Source organism: Lepus europaeus, chromosome 3 (assembly GCF_033115175.1).
Source record: "Lepus europaeus isolate LE1 chromosome 3, mLepTim1.pri, whole genome shotgun sequence".
Taxonomy (NCBI): Eukaryota; Metazoa; Chordata; class Mammalia; order Lagomorpha; family Leporidae; genus Lepus; species Lepus europaeus.
This window is the reverse complement of record NC_084829.1, coordinates 54,251,831-54,272,335: the sequence shown is the minus strand read 5'-3', so window position 1 is coordinate 54,272,335 and position 20,505 is coordinate 54,251,831. Positions and strand designations below refer to the sequence as shown.

The following is a 20,505-nucleotide window of genomic DNA, read 5'->3' as shown; positions in this document are numbered from 1 at the left end:
CTGTCAAATAAATAAAATAAATCTTTAAAATAAAAAGAACAAAACTGACCAGCTGAACACACCTAAGAGTCACAAAAATTCAGCTCTATAGTCTTAAAAAAACATACATGTAGGGGCCAGGGTTGTGGTGTAGCTAGTAAACCTGTAGCCTGAGAAATGAGCATCCCATACGGATGCCCATTGCAGCCATCTTGAGGAGTGAACCAACAGATGGAAGATCTCTGTATCCCTCTCAATATAACTCTTTCAAAACAAATAATTTTTTTTAAAGTGCATACATATACACACCCTAAAAAGCTAAGTGATATAATAATAATAAGTAAATGCACAGAAGTAAAAGAAATCCCATCAGGGTCACTGAAAACAGGTTTCCCAGGAGTTCGCTTGAGCAGACAGCCACAACCCAAGCTTAACAAGCCAGAGGTGAAGGCAATTCTGGGTTCTTCCCCATGTGAATACAAGTCCCAAAGGAGCTAACTTAAAACTAATTGTGATTTTGGTATTTAATGGATGGGAGCACATTTTGAAGGAATTTTGATACCTGTTATCATTTGAACATCCAGCATAATAATTAATTCTAAAAAGCTGTGTGGCCAATGTTCAGAGTGAGTTTATTTCAAGGAGGAGGGGAAATAAAAACCAACATGATTTTCTCAGACACCACAGAGTGACTGGCAATTTCATTTCTCTTTTATCACAGCATACAAAAAAGGAATCAACAGAAACATACCAACACATGTCCCCAGGCCCCTTAAATTAGCTACTTTGTTATACTTTGATTCAAACTCTATTTACAAATTAAATTGCACTTAAAGATAGCAACATTTTTTAGGGTAGTAGGTTATTTTGCTTTATTATGGTCTTACATCTGGATATAAAACTTGTAAAGCTTTCTTCAGTAAAAATCATACTTTCTTTTGCAGCACATAATTCATTCATCCACTGAATTTCTGAGCCAGTCTTCTTTTTGTGCTTTTCTGCTCTACTTTATGACACAAATGGCGCACATCTCCAGAGTAGGCACAGTCTTGACACTGCACTCACTGTAAGAGACTTCCTTGTGTAAGGTGTAAGAAATGGAATATTAAGCAGCCTAATCCTTTGGTTCATCTTTTTGGAAAAAAATCAACTTATATAATTTACAAATCGATGGTAATTCATCTTTTTGGTTAAAAACAAATCCACTAGGTAGATTACTGGTTAAAATGCAACACTGCTTTAAAAACACCCAGTTTCATCTCATTGCCCAAAGATGCCACTGCTTACAGCTGGTTTGACATGATACACGATACAGTAAGGCACAGTGGATGGGACACACGAAAAAAAATACGTTAGGACTCGTCTGCTTTTCTGCACAAACACTAAAATATGTACCGTTTTCAAGATAAAATTACAACAAAATACATATTTTTGTTATGAAATACCTATACAAAAGTTTAAAATTTACACCATCTGAGCTGCCAAAGGAGATTTAAAAAGTATCAATTTTCCCCACATGTTAAAACTACCTCTCATCAGTAGGTCCAAAGAACTTGGGTTCAAATGTCCCAGCACTTAATGGAAGGGAGGAGGATAAAAATTCCCCATCCTGCTTTCCCTTCCCCAACATAAGACAAAAACAAAGGTCAGATGTTTACAGTAGTGTATTCTACTTATGACAAACAACTAAAATTTTAAAAGAAAAAAAAAAAAAACTGCGCAGGGAGATCACTGTGCAATCACTGGCTGAGGGGTGAGTAAGGCACTTCCTGGAGGAGATGGTGTCCTGACACTGGACACAGGCGAGGACGGCGGTGGTGGCGGCTAGCAGGTGCGGTGAACACAAAGGGCTGTGTGAGGCCCTCAGGAGCAGAGTGGAACACCTCAGACAGCAGGGGGAGACACAGGAGGTAAAACCTGGAGGCGCAACTCTACACAGAAGTGGTCACTCTATCAATGGCGTGATTGACCTCGTTTTTGTTTGAATCCAGTCCTTTAGCAGCATTCATATCATTCCGTAAATTCTCCACTGTCTTTTTCATGTTCCTTAACTCCCCGGGGTGTGGAGTGGCTCTCCTTAGAAGTGTCCTCTAAAAAACAAACAGCAGAGTGAGGTTTTTTTGTTTTGTTTTGTTCCATGGCTTTTTCAAAATATGCAGTTTCAAGGCATTCACATTCCAATACAAATCTTACCTTTTTGGAATGGAATTAGAATGTGTGGAAGAGCTCTGTTTGGAGCTGTGTGCATATATCAACTGCTCCCTGCCCGTAGTTAATGGAAGATGAAAAGTGTCTCACGTAACTCACCAGACAGTCATGACGGAAAGATGACTTTGAGGATGAAATAATACTATTTAAACTTACAAGACTGGTGTCAAGTAAAAATAAGATTCCATAACCATTAAGAAAAAATAAAAAAACAACACACTGAAGATATATTCATGGGATGTGGAGGAAGAAAAAGTAAAGGAGTAAATAGAAAATCCTAAAATACAGTCACCATAATGATTTCCCAAAGTGGTTCTGGCTTCCTTCAACCCTCAAGGCACGGGAGTTGAAGAAAAAGGGAGGCATGAGAGATGTCTTTTCTTATTTTGCTGTTGTGTGTGCTATTTACATGACCTACTGATGAAAGTTCACATTTATCTAATACAGACAGACAGCAAGGCCGGATGTGAACAAACAGGGTATGGGCTTTAAAATACTGCAGGATTCAATATGATGTGTGGTCTTTAGCTCAAGGAACAGTATTACACTCTAAGAGTTTCAGGGGAGTCAAACCAGGTTAACAAAATCCTGGAAGGCACTAATGAGGCAATGAAGAAATGGATGAAGTCATCTCACTTCAGCAAGCCTTGAGGGAAGCAATAAGGCATCACTGATGCTGAGGTTACTTTGTCATCCCTAATTCACTCTACGACCATAAATGCCTAAAATCCCACTGGATGATAGCAGGAGTAACAGACTATAGGTAGTAATTTAAAACCTGCCCTTTGTTTTGGGGGTTGCATATACTTCAAGCTCTGCTTATGAAAATCCCAATTATTTCAAGGACTTGTAAGAAGCCAACGTCAACTGGCAGGAAGAAATAGGTGTTGTCAACGACCCCTGAGGATACTGGATTTCTATGAGAGATTTTCAAGTATGGATGAAAGTAAGCATGACCAGTACTAGCAAATCCATTCACAGGGTGGGAATTTGCCCTAGCAATTAAGACGCCAGTTAGGAAGTCTGCATCTCATACTGGAGTGCCTGGATTCAATTCCAGGCTCTGCTCTCAATCCCAGCTTTCTGCTCATGCAGAGCCTGGGAGGACGTGGTGATGGTTCAAGTGCTTGGGTCCCTGCCACCCATGTGGGAGACCTGGATTCAGTTTTTTTGGCTCTTCAGCCAGGCCCAACCCTGGCTGTCACAGGCATTTGGGGAGTGAACCAGCAGATGAGAGTGCGCTCTTGATCGTTTGTTCTCTCTTTCTCTCTCTAACCAATTTCCAAACAAAAAAATTTTAAGGCAATGCAACCAGGATCAAAAGTAGTGAACATACAATTTGAAAATAAAGGAAAATCCTCAGTAGGATTTTCAACCTTAATGAATTTTGAACTCCTTGTAGACAAAGAATCTCTGTTTCCATACCGTTTCATTGTCTTCTTCATCTTTTTCGTCTTCCAAAAATCGGATTGCACTGACTCTGTTTACTGCCCGCTCATTCCAGGCTTCATCAGAGACGTCATTTACCAGGTTCTCCAGTGCACCACAACGAGGCAGGTTCTCTGTAGGGACAGGATCTATCAGCAGGGCTCTCTAGTTCGCTTGACTGGCAACTGCTACATAGTGCTCTCGTGGCTGACGAAGCAGAATGCATATGGGGCACCGGGGCGTAAGGCATCAGAAATAAGGAGGGCTGAGCTTTGTCTCAACCTCCAAGACTTGGCTTTAAAAAACAAAAACAAACAAAACAACATCAAGAAGAAAAGGCATGGGGTGGAGCTGCCCTTTCTTTTTAATGATGTATATCTGCCAGCCTAATATGTTTAATATTTCCTTCTGGAATGCCATGATTTATAAAGTCCTTTCTTGTGATTCTCTGTTACACAGTAACTTCAAATATTTTTCTGACAGGGCTGTGGCTGAATGTGTTGGGTGCTAGTACTTTGCTTAGTAATGCATTCTAGCACATTTTTCTTGAAGGGTCTTTAAAACTCATTTGACACAGTGGAGACTGCCAAGGGAGCGGGAGGCCCTCCCACTTGGGGGACTCCCATTCCTCCAGGGCACTCCAGGTCTCCTCTTCCAAACTCAGCTCAGCAAAGGATTTATAATAGCATTTTGATGTCAGTATGAATTTTTTTTTAAATCACACAATTTACAAAACAAAGATACAAGGACTCAAAATAACTTATTGGCTTAGAAACAGTACGCCAGTGGTGTTAACTACTGATCCGCAGAATTATCAGTTTGGATCTTAAGGGATTGCTGCCCTTTTTTAGGAGTATTATATTCTCCACGTTAGCTATAATTCAAAATCAAAAGGCTGTTTATGGAATTTCTGACACGGCAAACAGGTGTGATCAGCTCTTCTCCTGCAAGGACTTAGGGGCCCCTCCCAGAGGAGTCCCAGGATGACCTCACCTTAGCAGACACTAGTACAGGGCAGACAAAACACATGCACTTGTCGGGGGTAGGAGGCCTAACAGGTAGACGTGAGCTCCTGCTCACCACAGTGGCTATGTGAACCTGGCCTGCGGGCTCACCTGGACAAGGAGGTTCAGAAGGCAGCTGAGGAAGTAGGACACAGGTTAGAATCTTCTCTCCTGTGGCATGGTCCGTGTCTGTCTGGAAGGTGAGCAGAGGCTGAGACTGGTTGTCAGACAACCACAAAGCCTTTAGTTTCAAGGTGGTCAGGGACAAAGGCAGATGCAGCAACCTAATTCAAAACAAAAAAAGCGGCCCAACCTCAAATTCTATAATTACATCAATAGCTGTCAAGAAAAAAAAACAGGAAAAAAACAACTAAGAAGAGTTCTGAGATTGGGTTCAAGGTCAAGAAAGATGTTATGTTTATTTATTTTTCAAAGGTTTATTTATATATTCAAAAGGCAGAGTGATGAGAAAGAGGGAGAGAGAGAGAGAGAGAGAGAGAGAAATTTCCCACCTGTTGGTTTACTCCCCAAATGGCCACAACAGCCAGGGCTGAGCCAGCTGGAAGACAGGAGCCTGGATCTCCATCCAGGTCTCCCACGTGGGTGGCAGGAGCCCAAGCACTTGGGCCATCTTCTTCTGCCTCCCCAGGCTTGTTAGCAGGAAGCAGGATGGGAAGCAGAGCAGCCAGGACTCAGAACCGCTGTTATGGGATGCCGGCATCCCTAGTCAGGGCTTAACCCGCTGTGCCACAATGCTGGCCCCAGATGTTTCGTGTCACGCAAGATACTAGATTTACTCCTGGCAAGCAGATTGTTCAGTAGGTTAACTGAACTTCCCTTCTCTGTTGTCATCTCCTCCACAAGACCTTAAGGTCACATGGCCAAAAATGAGGAAATTACAGGATATATTATTAGGTCTTACACTGCTTCAATTTAAAGAGAGAAAATAAAAGTCAGCATAATTATGGAAGGACCTAGAAATCAAAGTTCTTACTACCCCCAAATGGCCGCAGCCTCATGGACAAGGCCTGGGATGAGGCTGTGAGGGTTACCTGATTCAAGGAGCACCTGGAAGATCAGGATATGAGGAAGGACATGCCTGCCATGCCTAAGAGCTTAAACCGCCATGAAAATGAAGAATAAAAATCATTTCTCACAGACTCCATTCGCTTTCTGCTGTCTCTAGGGAGAGTATCACAGGCATTCCATTTTAAACTTTTATCTTTCAGCTGCTTCTCAGACTCCTAGGTGATAATTAATTTCCATATCAGGTTGCTTCAGTTTCAAATGAGGTAGCAGAAATGAAAGCACTTTAAAAGTTATAATGTGACACCTAAAGACTGGTTTTGTATTTATGCTTTGGAAGATTTGACATCCTGGCTGTAGCCACATCTACTTAGTAAAGCCCATAGCCAGAAATCCTGTGTACAAGGACAATTAGAATGTGTGCAGAATATGGAATTAGAAGATAAATTTATTGTGCTATAAAGAAAACATCTGATATCTATGCATATGAGTGGTTTTCCAAAAGTTCATGGAAATTGTTATAAAAAAAGAGCATGAATTTAAATTTTTCAGCAAAACAAGCTTATCTTTTAACTCCATTTTCCCAGGAGCTTTTTGAAGCACCATATCATTTGATAACTACAAGAAACTGTTCGAGTGCAGTGGAACTCAGGGGTGATTTTGCCCCTGGGGGACATCTGATGGTATCATGAAGACGTTTCTGGTTATCATAACCGGTGGAGGGAGGTGAGCTACTGGCAACTAGAGGATAGAAGACAGGAATGCTGCCAACATCTACAAGGTGCAGGGCAGCCCATACAACAAAGAATTGCCTGGTTCAAAATGCTAATAAGGCTAGGGGTGAAAACCCTATTTTAGTTAAAACCCAATGCTTCCCACCAGCTAATTCACTTTGAGAGCAACCAAACCTCTATGAATATAAGGAACTGAAGGTTACTTTGTTGTATTTTCACTATAAGGATGCCTCCATGTTATTAAGGTATAGCTCCAACACAGAAGTGACTTCATAAGAGAGCTATATAACTACTTCAAGTTAACACATGCATCTTACCAAGAGATTAACATTGCATTATCAGACACACACACCGTTCTGAATTAACAGAACTTATGGGAAATAAACTAGGACTCTATATGGGAATATGAAAATTGTATTCCAACACCATAAAACTAATCCAAATAAAATGTAGGCATAAACTGGCTAAGTCAATTTAATAAATGAAATAATATCAAAGAGCACAAGGAGAATGTAAACAGCAAAGACATTAATGAACTTTTCACAAAAACAATTATGTTTTGCAAAAGAGCGCCAATGTATTAGTTACAGAGATGACAAACTATTTTCTTTTCCTTGAACAGTTCAGTAAAGCCCAGTCTATTGCATGTATGCATACCAGCTGCAGTACTAAGGAGAGGGGAATTGTAATTTACGTGGGTCTTAGGTCCTAAAGTCAGTGCATCCCTGAGAACTATTAAAGTGCCCTGGAAAAGACTACATTTTACACTACATTATTTCACTAATGAGATCCAGGCAGGGTGATAAGTATGTGTTTTTCAATCCTAGCATCCTCCCAATGCAATTACATGCACATACCATGACAAGGACATCCAAAGGAATCTGATGGTATAGCAGATTCACAAATACACTTCTTCATACACAGAAGTAGTTGTTCATCAAATGGGACAGAAAGTGAAATCTCTTAGGTAAAGCCACCACATATGACATAGCACCCCATGTGGGCACCAGGTCATGTCCCAGCTGCTCTATTTCCAATCCAGCTCCCTGCTAGTGGCCTGGGAATGCAGTGGAAGATGGCACAAGTACTTGGGCCTCTGTCACCCACAAGGGAGACCCAGATGAAGCTCCTGGCTCCTGGCTTTGGCCTGGCTCAGCTCTGCTTGCTACCGTCATCTGGGGAGCGAACCAGTGGATGGAAGATCAATACTGATTTCTTACTCCCTCAGTGGACTTTCAAAAAATAAAAATAAAAAGTGAAATCTATTGTGCTTATATAAAAATTATTACTCCTTCCACCCAAAGGAACATCTACTCAAATGCAAAGAAGTTAAAGAAATCTGTTTTAAAAGTCTGTGGAGGCCGATGCTGCGGCTCACTAGGCTGATCCTTAGCTTGCAGCGTCACCACCCCAAGTTCTAGTCCCAGCTGGGGCACCAGATTCTGTCTCAGTTGCTCCTCTTCCAGTCCAGCTCTCTGCTGTGGCCCAGGAAGGCAGTGGAGGATGGCCCAAGTGCTTGGGCCCCTGCACCCACATGGGAGTCCAGGAGGAAGCACCTTGCTCCTGGCTTCAGATCGGCACAGCGCCGGCCACAGCGGCCATTTGGGGGGTGAACCAACAGAAGGAAGACCTTTCTCTCTGTCTCTCACTCTCTCACTGTCTAACTCTGCCTGTCCAAAAAAAAAAAAAAAGTGTGGAAAATGGAATTAAAGATAACTTTATTTTGGCACAAAAAAATTGAAATTTATACATACCAAGAATCTTCAAAAATTTCATGAAAATGGACATTGTGAAACAATTATGCATGAATTTCAAAATTTTTATTGCACGAAAAGTTATCTTTTAATTTTATTTTCCACAAATGTTTTGAAGTGCCCTTGTATTTTCAGGCACTGTGAGTGGGATTATTTTTTTTTAAGAATATCCATTATCCATTGTGAATGTTTCAAGTGTATTAAACTTTTTCACTGTATTGAGCAAATGGATAATTTCTTTTGAATTTTCTCCTTATTTCTTTTAAAACATCCTCCAGAATGTTTAAAGTTTCAAGTCTTCAGCAAGAAACGTATTGTCAGCATCTCTACCCCTCTTAATCATGAAAGCATAAAGGAAAAAAAAAAAAAAGAATCAAGACTTGAAATTGGCACAAAACACAGATACTCAAACATGGTCATTGTGACTTCTCAGGCTAATAACTGGCTTCCCAACAGAATGCTAAAGCAAAGGTATATACAAGGCTAGAAAGAGCATCAGTAATAAATGACAAAGCACATGACAGAAGCTACAGTAAATTACTAGACTCCACAACAACTGATCTTTTGATTGTATTTCAACTCAGATTAATGAGTTGTCTACAGCGTCAATTGTCCTGCAAGGAATCCAAGTGCCAGACTGTACATGGCTGCTGCTGACTAAGACCAAGCCACACAGATGCTTGATCACAACCATCTTGTGGACATAAGCATTACCAGTGAAGACGAAGAAAAAAAAAAAGTCCCTGCTCCCTGAACAGTCGGCACAGTCCACAGGCTGGCCTGACCCTCTCCCAGGTTCACCGTGGCCTCAGGAAAAAGACACACTCGTGCACCCCTCTATTTCTCTTAGGTAAACCATTGCAGCTACACATCGCAAATAGATTAAAAATACAGTCCTGCTCTCCAGAGGAGCTAAGAATACACTTTTGGTTTACTCTAGTACCTTCTGTACACTACAGTACAAACAGAATCAACACAAGAAACCACAGCCCCATTTTTATGTACCTCTATGTTCTATTTAGGGCCACATTTCCTCAGAAATTTAAAAAAAAAAAACAACAAACATGTTTTCTATTCACACTGATGGTACAAGACAAAAGCAAGTGAGGAACCGACTGTGACCTCTTGTCCCCCTTTATATACATGACCAGCCCAGCCAGAGGTGACTTTGATGCTTCTGAATTACCACAGCAATTGTGGGGTGACATTTATCTAATAACTAAGCACAGTCAATTGATTAATGCAATACTAACCTAGCATATGGGAGAATACATTTTACAATTTAATGTTTCATCTATTTGTTACTGCTTACTAGAATTTTTAGTCATAAGCAAAGCTTTCAAAAATGTTACAATACACACACACAGACACACATAAATTGTGGGGCTGCTGTTGTGGTGAGTGGTTTAAGTCACTGCTTGTGATGCTGGCATCCCATATGAGCATAGGTTCAATTCCTGGCTGCTCCACTTCTAATAAAGTTCCCTGTTAATGTGCCGGGACAGCAGAGGAAGTTGGCCTAAGTGCTTGGGCCCTTGCCACGCACATGGAAGGTCCAAATGGAGTTCCAGACTCCTGGCCTCGGCCTGGCCAGCCCTGGCCATTGTGCCATTTGAGTAGTGAACCAGCAGAGGGGAAGATTCTCTGTTGATCCCTTTCTGTAACTCTTTCAAGTAAAAATAAAAATACATCTTTAAATAAAAAATATAATTTGAAACATAATCAACAGAAACATTCAATCAAAACCAAAATATGTAAAACAAAAGCCCCCTATGCTGTCAAGTCCCCATGCCACCCCTAGAAGAACCAACTTGTTCAGTGAACTACACAGGTAAGGTTGCTGGTTTTAGAAAAAAAAATTTAAAAATAAGAGTGTGATAAGCTATTTGACACTTGCCCTCTTCACCCAGGATTGGGGTCTCAACCCACACAGGGACACATAGCATTTTATTGACTTAGTATCCTATCATATGGCTATACTGTTGCATTGTCTTAATATTTTTAAATTACTGATCTGGACAAAATTCATAAATTACAAAACTGAAAGATACAAATGCTCCATTGATAGCCACTATTTGTAGTATTTGGTGCTAGTAATACTACAAGATCCTCAAATGCCCAATTTTGTATATGTGGTAATATTCTTATGGGAGAGACTCTGCTAAAAATCAGTTTTTGTGTTCTCTGTCCATGGGCAGCTGATGATACAAGATGTTTTCCTCCTCACTGTCACAGAGGGTTTGGCAACTAGTTTCCAAGGAGCACCCGGTAGTCACTCTTGCTGTGATGGATCCTATCTAACCTATAAAGGAAGTCTCTAGAAACCAACCCACAGTCTCCCTGCTTGCCTGTGTGGTCATATGCCTGAGAGAAGAGGCAGACACCTCTGCTGTATTTGCTGTGATTTCCCATGCTGTGATATTCTGCAAACTGCAAGGCTAACATGGTACTCTTTTTTTAATTTTATTTTTTATTAGTTTCAATATGGATACTTTAAAATAGTGATTAAATATTTTAATAGGCTTAAAATTTGGTTAAGAATCTTTACACAAAGGACTAAATGACACACTTAACTGACTCAGATGACAGCTATGTAACTTGGCTTTTTAATTATGGTTTCTCCAGCCTAGCCCAAGCATAATAAAATGTTGACTTTCCCTTCTTCTGAGAACTGAAAAATGAGGCTTTCGCTCCTGTGAAAAGCAGTTTTCAGACATCAGAGCCATCCTTTTGTTCAAGAATTAATGATGCAAATTCATGGTCACCAGCGAGAAAAGAACCAGGGAGCCATTCAGAGCCACTGAGTATCTACCATTGGCAATGGGAGGTCAGGAGAGCGCTGCCCTTCTCAAGCTTGAAAGGCTCACGGCATGGGCATGCTTCGTCTACCTGAAATCCAACTCCAATTCAAGTTACTCCTGAATTTCCAGTAATCAGTTAGTGACCCTAAGAATCTACTTACTGAGATATCCTGACAGCATTAACTTTAAAAAAAAAAAAAAGTGAGCATTTTCTGAGGCCGTAACTCCCCTCCAGATTCCAGCTGACTACCGCTGTTTATTTAGCCTTGCTGTCTATAATCCATTTACAGGAATGAAAAATGGTAACTTGTGCCTGACCTAAATGACCAGCTAATCAGTGCTTGGAGACAGTCTGCCAAGCACTCTTCACACAGATGGCCTTTAAAAAGATTTTGAAGAATCACCAGCTCTCTTCCTCTAGTTAAACACGTTCTTTGGTATGTAACCATATCACATCTAAAAACATTAAATTCTTTCTGGTGAGAAAATCTGTGATATAAGACATTGTGCAGTGGCCTGCTATTCACTATGCAAAACTATTTACACTTTCATTCAGTCTGGAAATATTTACAAGGCACCTGTTATGTACTAGGCTTCATGAAGGGGCAAGAGCCCTTCAGGAAGGGCTCCAGGTGGTAAAGAACAGATTGCATAGGCTCTGGGGGAGGAAAGTGCATGTGACCTTTAGAGTGCTGAAATTGGGGTGGAACAGCTGAAGGAGTCTATATTTCACAAAGGTGAAGAGGCGGCATGCTCCAGAAACTGGCAAGCAGCCCCAGACGGCCTCTGCCCCAGCCCTTGACAGGCAGCACTGTGTGACCCTGGGGGTATCAGTGAAGACTGATTCAGATATGAAGATTATGACATTGAGTCATGCGGGCATTCTGATATTAGCTGTGGATCCCCTGAATATACAGCTTTACCAAATGATTTTAGGGGATTCAGAGTCACTAGCAGAACATAGCAACCAGCATAACCCCTGGTTAAAATGAAGATTAAACTGATTCAACTTTGTTTTGGAGACAAGGAAACTACGAGGCCCATGAAGACTCACAAAAGCTAGTTACAAAAGCCAAGGTAGGTAGTGGCACTGGGTCCGGTGTTTAAGACACCCACATCCTCTATCAGAGTACCCAGATTTGATAACCAGCTCCAGCTACTGACTCCAGCTTCCTGCCAATGCAGGTCCTGGGAGGTAGTAGGTGATGGCTTAAGTTGTTGAGTTTCTGCCATGCACATGGGAGATCTGGACTGAACTTCTTGCTCCTGGCTCTGAGTCAGGCTTTGTGGGTATCTGAGTAGTGAGCCAGAGGATAGGAGATATTGCTCATTCTGCCACCTTCTGTCTCTGCCTCTTGAATAAGTCGGTTAATTTTTAAAGTGCCAAGATGAAACATGTTTCTCCATCCTCAGGTTGGCAATCTTTCCCTTCATCACTGTGCTGACATTCTTGGAAGCATTTCTATGGATGGCTCCACATAAACTTTAAAGCAGCTGCTGCTTAGGTTGTCCCTGACATTCTCGACTCCACTGGTTATGGATTGCATGGGGCCTGGGTCATCTGATTCATCAACTCTATAAACTGTAGATAATGCAAAAACAATTTTTGCAAGTAAAAATCAATGTGTCTGGACATTTGGTCTCTCAAACAAAGTAAAGAAGGATATGATTACCTGTTCCCTGCCACATCCAGGACGTGAAGTTCTGTGGCCTGTGACACCTCTGCAGGTATCCGAGTTAGTCTGTTGTCACGCACGCAGAACACAGTGAGGCTGCAGCATCCGCCGATCTACAGTGGGAAAGAAAACACACTCTTTTTTCCATTTGGGGAGACATGGGGTGGAATCAGAGTTTAGAGTACTTTGGTTATGAAGCATCATGACAAAGATGCATAAATTATGTCAAATAAGTCTCAAATAATAAGTCTCACTGATGGCCAAATATGATTAATTTAAAATCTACAAAACACAGACCCAAAGGCTCATAAAAATCTATGCAAAACATTAAACATACATGTTTTAAGTTAAATCAAGAAAATAAATGATACAAATCAAAAATTTTATTCTGCAAAGGAAGTCATTTGCCACTGCCAATATATAATGCAAAAACATCTGTTAAATATGTTACCCAAATTAATCAAGTCCAAACAATATTTAGTAATTTGGGAGTATAATGATTCTAGTTTCAAAGTTGGGCCAAAGATCACACACACACACACACACACTTTAAGACCTGCCCATTATATTCAATTCAATATTCTCAGTGTTCCAGTTTAATTTTTCTTTTAAAAACGAAGGCTATCTGGAAGATGATACAATACACTAATGTCAGTCATACATCTTTTAATAGACTTTAGGCATTCACAAATTAATTTGGTAATTCACTTTCCTTTGAGGAGTACAAAAATCAGTAATACCTTACAAAAAATGAAGTTGGCAAATACATATATTAATCTCCTCATGTATGGTCTGCTGAACAAAATGTATAAATCAATACTTGCATCCAAACCAAACTTGGTTACTGTTTTTTAAGTGATGAACACACAGGTAACTGACCTTTATATGAGTTTGGTCTTCAAAACAACATAAACACAAAAGAGTTCAATGATTCTCTTGGAAAAAAAAAAACTGGCTGTGGTTTTCACAGTCGGGAAAGCTGAACCAAGGGGGCAGAAAAATAACTTGATTCCAGACACAACATTCTGCAGGACTCCATAAAGTACCACATTCTTCTAAGGCTTGCTATCCTGACTAAGAGCATTTGCTAGAAAAGGTTCATGAAAGACCTATTGATGTCTCCCTGACACACGGAAAAGTACTATTCCAGAGCCTCCTACTTGAGGAAGAGCAAGAGACTCGACTTTTCAATGATATGAATGTATCTTTTGTCCTTTTCTACTCATATATGTGCTTAATATATGGATATAATATACTAAAAACACAAAGCCTATTTTGAGATTGCTACATCATTGCCTTAATGTACAATATTTTTATGTTTTCGTTTAGTGCTAAAATAAAGATTATGAAATAACATATTTAACCATAGTATCAAACCATCTAAATATAAGAGAAAAATAAACATAAAGGAAAACAGAATAATGTTGTCTGTGGTCATGTGGTAAATACCCGAATACACAGTAAATCTTTGATTATCCTCTATGTTTCTCAGTAGTCATATTATATGTACACACACACAAATACACACACACACAAACATATATTCACATTTCCAATCATAGAAAAACTAGTTACCCACCACTCTCCAAAATATACCTTGTATTTTGGTCCCACTACTTAAGAGTAATTCTTTTCTTGTCTCAGTTTTTTTTTTTTTAATCTTAACCAATCATGCAATATTAGTTACATGTCCTCTAAGCCCAAAATCTTCTCACAACAATCTGGTATATATATTATATTTTGTAGTTATAGTCTAACCCCCTTGGCAGCACAAAATACTTAAGATTCCCAAGATCACTTGACTGAGTTAACTGTGTTATATGTATATGTAGACATATAACCAGCATGGCAAGTATAGTACCCATTCTATCTACTCTCCCCACGGAGCCTTACCTACCTACCACACCTCTCATTAAGTTTATGTACTTTATTATTTATTTACTTACTTGTAAAATTGCTGCTTAAAAGTTACTAACTTCTATTTGTAGTAGTGGAGACCACATAATTCTTCTTTGTTCTACAAATAACCCCCAGAGTAGCCTCTCTTAGGGTTAAAAATACAGGGCCCAATATAGCATCCTCTAAGAGATGTGCAACTGGATCTTCATAAGACTTGGAATTTCTTCCTTCTTTGAAGATGGAATCATAAGTTTTACTTTAGGTGCCCAGGAATATCATGAAGCAAAGGAATCAAAACCGCAGCTCTTTTGAGAATTGAGATGATCATTCTCTGAAGAACTGAGATGGTACCAACCAAGATACTCATGGGAAGGAACACCTCAGGTCCACATTGGGCTCCTTCCCCACCTGGAGAAGTGTCTTCAGGAATTCCAGCTTTAGCGGTGGACCTGGGTTCCAGGAGGGAATTCTTCCCATCAGCAACTGGCTGAGGCTAGAGGGAGACATGTCAACCATCTAGCATCCTGGCCTAACTAGCAGAGACAAGATTTATTGTTACCCCAGCAAAGCAGATAACATTGGTTAACCATATGATCAAGCCCCAAGGGACCGTAAGCTCCTGGTGGGCATATGGGGCTAAATCTGCTCTGTGATTCTAGGGCATCTCACATTACACTGTCTACTACTCCAGTCATTTCTGTCTTTGTACCCTACAGCTATACTATGTGGATATTTTCATTTGTATCACGTGCATATATAATGTAGTAAAAAGTTAATTAACTGAAATGGGTCAGAAATTACTCTAAAATTACTGGACTATTTAATATCCTTTAAGGATTTGGAGGGGGGAAATAGTATAAACTTTCAATGGAGTGTGAGCTGTCCACTGTCTTTATAGTCTCATTCTTCCCCCAATTTGAGATGTCATGGGGGTGGGGGGAGCTGGAAAGTAATTGTGTTCAACAGCCTCTTAGGCCTTCTGGGTTCTCACAACAGGCAGTGTGGGCTCCTGATCTCTATTGTCTATGCTTTGGGGAGAACAATGCCAACAAAGAGCACAAGTTGTTGCTGCTGAGTGTGTTAGGGGTGCCTTAATCACTCAGCAAAAGTACACACTGTCCCTGGCAGACACTCACAAATACAGGCCTCTTTCCGTATCAGCCAGGAAGAGATGGCATAAAACATTTGCCTTTCAGAAAAGATTATTAAGCAGTAGGAACCGTAATTCACAAGATACAGTTTGTTACAGACGTCAGAGAGGGATGTGGTGCATGGGAGGAAACAGATGCTTTGAGACCATACTGACATGGGTTAGATTTTAGGGTCAGTCAAATGTTTTGTGGGTTTGGATATCTGACTTTACCCCAAAGTAACAATGAGGACTAAATTAAAACCACATATATAATTTAGCGCCTATCATAGAACCTGGCCTATGGCTGTTGGCAAATAAGTGTGGTGATTGCTCTTGTTTATTCAAGAAGTGAAAATCCCACATGCAAATGAGGAATTCAATCAACACTCAAGCATGTTCTGTGCTCTCAGAACTGTGCTGGCTGATGCTGACAATCTCCTTCCTGAGCTCACCTCAACCTGTTAAGAAACAGTCTCCCTGACAATGTAGTCCAGTGACAGTTTGTACTACTAATAATGAAAAACTGACATATTAGTTCAGTGTCATATTATACATACCATTCATACGTTATTTTTGCTTTCCCTTTTGGGTTTAGGAGGCAGAGTTTAGTGGTTCCTTAGTGGTCATCAGGATAAAATGTCTCTATCACTTAGAAATTCTGGGAAGCAGAGTTACTGTCTGAATGACTTATTACTAGTTATGTAGGAAGCTGATATTTTTAAACCTCCCTTAAACCACATAATAGCACCTTCCCAGAATACAAGGGGTTGGACTCGGATTCTCTGAGAATTACAGAATGTAACTGAGAATTTTTGTTTAGCTGTTTTGTGTCTATCTTAATTCAGAATGATACTGTCCTCAATTGCCTGGCACTGATTTAGTCCACCTCAAGGAGGGAGGACCAGTGGATCACTGAGCAAACATTTACTCTCAGCTTTCACTAAATAATAATTGCCTGCAGATTACAATACCCTAGAGGAGATAATCAGACAGATTCAATGGTTCAAAGGCGCAAAGAGGAAATCTACACTAGTCACCTTTGTCTACTGACAGACCACTTTGCAAATGCCTGCCCCGAATGCAAAAGAATTTTCACTTTCCGTCAGTCTTTCCCTTTTAATATTAACAGAACCAACATTTCAATGACAAAAAGGAAACATAAAGTAAGATACAACTTGAACAGAAAAAATGCAATATATAATTTTAGAATCCCACCATCATCTGTGGTGTACTAGTCAAATGTTCCCTATTTTGTAAAGATTTTAGATATCATGTGGCTTTGGGATTCTCTGAACGGTCAGGCCACTGACATCAAGATATCCACTAATAGTTTTCCATTCTTTTTCTGATTATTATAAAGTAAATTATACTAACTGGAAAAGAAAAACCATACATACACAGGAAAACACATTAAAAAAGAAACCTCGAATCTTGCCACAAAGTGATCATCTGTATTAACATTGTGAGATACAATCTTCCAGTATCACTGCCATGCATTTCTGACTGTTCACGTGCACATTAACAAAATGGGGACCAGCACTATGACCTTTGGCATATACGACGTCAAGAAAATTTTCCCATGTCATTTGGCTCCCAAGAGTATCTTTATTGGCCACATAATTATTTCTTCTACAGATGTATCATTAATTGTTTAATAAACTGCACATGTTAGAAACTGTTATTTCTGCCACTTCTGTGTTGTGTGATCTTGGGTAAGTTATCTGATTTCTTTAAGTCTCAGTGAAACAATGTTCTAGATGTTGATAATGATTTTCTTATATCTCATGGAAATGCCATGAAAATTAGACAAGAATAGTCATGAATGCCCTTGGTCCAGGAACTGGCATGGTCAGCTGCCTTGGCGTGTGCCTGGGATGGTGCCTGAGATATGCTAGCAAGAAATACTCTTGTGCATCATTCTTTGTGCATATCCATGAATGCTTTCTAGGATAAATTCTTACAAGTAGACCTGCCAAAAGGGTTTGTAGATTTTTTGCTTTTTTAAATAAAATTCTCTTCCAGAGAGGTAAATGATTTATTATTACATAATAATATACACTTTCCTACACAGTTACAAACATTTTATGTTATTACTTTTTAAAAAAATCTTGAGTGGCCAGCACTGTGGCACAGCAGGTCAAGCCCTGTGGCATCGGCATACCATATGGGCCCTGGTTCAAGTGCCCACTGCTCCACTTCTGATCCGGCTCCCTGCTAATGGCAGAAGAAAAACAGTGGATGATGTCCCAAGTCCTTGGGCCCCTGCCACCAGCCACATGCAACCCATGAGGGAGACCTGGAAGAAGCTCCTGACTCGTGGTTTCAGACCGGTTTGTCTCCGGCTATTGTGGAAATCTGGGGAGTGAACCAGCAGATAGAAGACCTCTCTGTCTCTCCTATTCTCTCTCCCTGTAACTCTGCCTTCAAATAAATTAATAAATCTTTTTAAAAATCTTTGAACATTAGATAGGCCTTTTTAAAAAAGCTTTATCATTTTTATGAATACTGATGAGGCCGAAAACTGTTTCACATTAGTAGCCATTTCTATTTTTCTTTTGTTTACTTTCCTATGTTAGGTTTATCTTTTCCCAACCATGTGAACACATTTCTAATAGTGTTAAGGGAAGAGCGCTTTTCATGTGTGATGTCAATTGTTCCTCCCCCCAAGACTGACATCTTCTTGAAGATCAGAACTCTATTTTCATGTGGACAAATCCATTGGCTGTTTCCTTTAAGACTGATTTACTCTTTCAAGTTTAGGAATGCCTTCACCATCTTGAAATCTGATGATTGGTTATTTTTATTCAAACACATCAAGTTTTCATATTATCTGTTATATTAATAACTCATTTTAGAATATAATGGAAATTTACACTAAAAGAATTTTAAGCTGCAATAGGAAGGCAGAAAGCTATCCACAAAATGAATACTCTGTCAACATACATATTTCTGAATATCACAACAATATGTATAATTAATACTGACAGGTTGTCAGATAATGAAAAGTTTTGATGAATGATCTGTAATTTCTTTTATTTTTTAATTTAATTATTTTATTTGACAGGTAGAGTTATAGACAGTGAGAGAGAGACAGAGAGAAAGGTCTTCCTTCCGTTGGTTCACTCCCCAAATGGCCGCTACAGCCAGCGCTACACTGATCTGAAGCCAGGAGCTAGGTGGTTCCACCCGGTTTCCCATGTAGGTGCAGGGACCCAAGCACTTGGGCTATCCTCCACCGCCCTCTCGGGCCACAGCAAAGAGCTGGACTGGAAGAGGAGCAACCGGGACTAGAACCCGGGGTGCTGGCGCCACAGGCAGAGGATTAGCCAAGTGAGCCACAGCGCCAGCCAATGAATGATCTGTAATTTCTATCTTGTCTCACTGGACTGTATAGGTGTAAGGCATTTGGGGTCATTTTCATTTTCATGTAACGGATACACAAAAAAGTTACACTCTAAACTTGGATGTATGTTTGATTTCTTCCAGCCAGAAACTCTTCACAGACCAGGCTGTTTAAAAGTAGGATTTGGCCTGGGAACAGTGTGAAGCTACCATCTTTCACTCATCATTCCTATGTCACACATACACCAGCTCCTGTCTACCCAGCAGTCATACTCCTAGACAGACTCTTCCCCTTAACTCTTCCCTCCACCAAAAATATGAGTTTTTAAGGGGCTCCCCTTTTCCCAGAAGTATAAATACTTAAGCAACAGGATGAGAAATAAAAGGCACAAATAAGTGGCTGACAAAATCAGAAGCATGCCACATGTAGCAAACAAAGCAAGTCTAGCCTTTCCAGTAAGACAGAATCGTGCTGAAAACTCTAAGTTAGTGAAATAGATGAGTTGCCAAGTGATGCCTTTCAGAACTTCTGAATAACTAAAAATGGAATTCACAGAAAAGCATTCTTTTGAGATAGAATCTGGAAAACACATAACATAATAAAGTTTCAGGCCATGCAATTAAATAAAAAAATTACAAGAAATGTCCAATATTTTACAATGAAGAACACACAAAGCAATCAGCCAGTTTGAATCTTCATGCAATTCAGAAACAAAAGTTAGAGATGCAACTGTGGTCTGAACAATACTTACAAGAGAACAAGTTTACCTGACTTTTCTACATTCCCAAGCAGCTAACAATTAAGAAAACAAGAGACATTCATTGATTTGCAAATGTTTACTACAAATAACACCACAAAACACAAACAGAATCTATCATTGTGACCCACACAGTACAAACATTTTCCCCTCAACCATTTGGGAAAAAAATGCAAATAAATGCGGCTACAGACTGAGGAGCTGTGCAATAAAACTGACAATATACAATACTATCAAATTAAAAAGAGAAGACAAACTATAGGAAGAAATGCATAGTGTACCAAACCAATGGCAATATTTACAACTATGGATTTTTGGCATAAAAATTGAATTGTCCAGTGTTTCCATTTAGCTATATCACATATGCAATGTAATTGTTCAAGAAAAAGTAATAACTTTTGGAAAGAAAAATCGCAATCAGGAAAGTGCAGGATGTGATCAAACAGTATAAGCTTGGAGGTAGAGAGCTTGCTCCCTTTCATACCTGTAACCACCCCCCCCACACACACACACACAGCCACAGCCCTATCACACACACAGCCACAGCCCTATCACACTCACTGCACAGACTCATGACAGGACGGTGTGGCACAACTTGAGGTTGGGAGGCTCTGCTGGGTGGCAAACTGTGACACGCAGCAGAATTGGAGCCATGTGCTCAAGTGTGTTCCTCCTCTGGGAGCTGAATGCATGTGAGCAGGAGTGAAGGTGTGCTATCTGATTCCTAAGAACATGAACATCCTCCGCTTTAATGGGTAGCTGAA

General features: G+C 40.0%; 1 protein-coding gene across 1 annotated transcript in view; it reads right to left on the bottom strand.

Annotated features, from left to right (window-relative positions):
* Nucleotides 1-597: 597 nt before the first annotated feature.
* LRRC1 (leucine rich repeat containing 1) overlaps nucleotides 598-20,505 on the bottom strand; it is a 146,039-nt gene continuing 126,131 nt past the window's right edge. The window contains exons 11-14 of the mRNA XM_062187541.1: nucleotides 12,608-12,723; nucleotides 4,731-4,903; nucleotides 3,613-3,749; nucleotides 598-2,069 (exon numbers count right to left, since the gene is read on the bottom strand). Of these exons, the coding sequence (XP_062043525.1) occupies nucleotides 1,911-2,069; nucleotides 3,613-3,749; nucleotides 4,731-4,903; nucleotides 12,608-12,723 (585 nt within the window). The 3' untranslated portion in view covers nucleotides 598-1,910. The remainder of the gene's footprint in view (nucleotides 2,070-3,612; nucleotides 3,750-4,730; nucleotides 4,904-12,607; nucleotides 12,724-20,505) is intronic.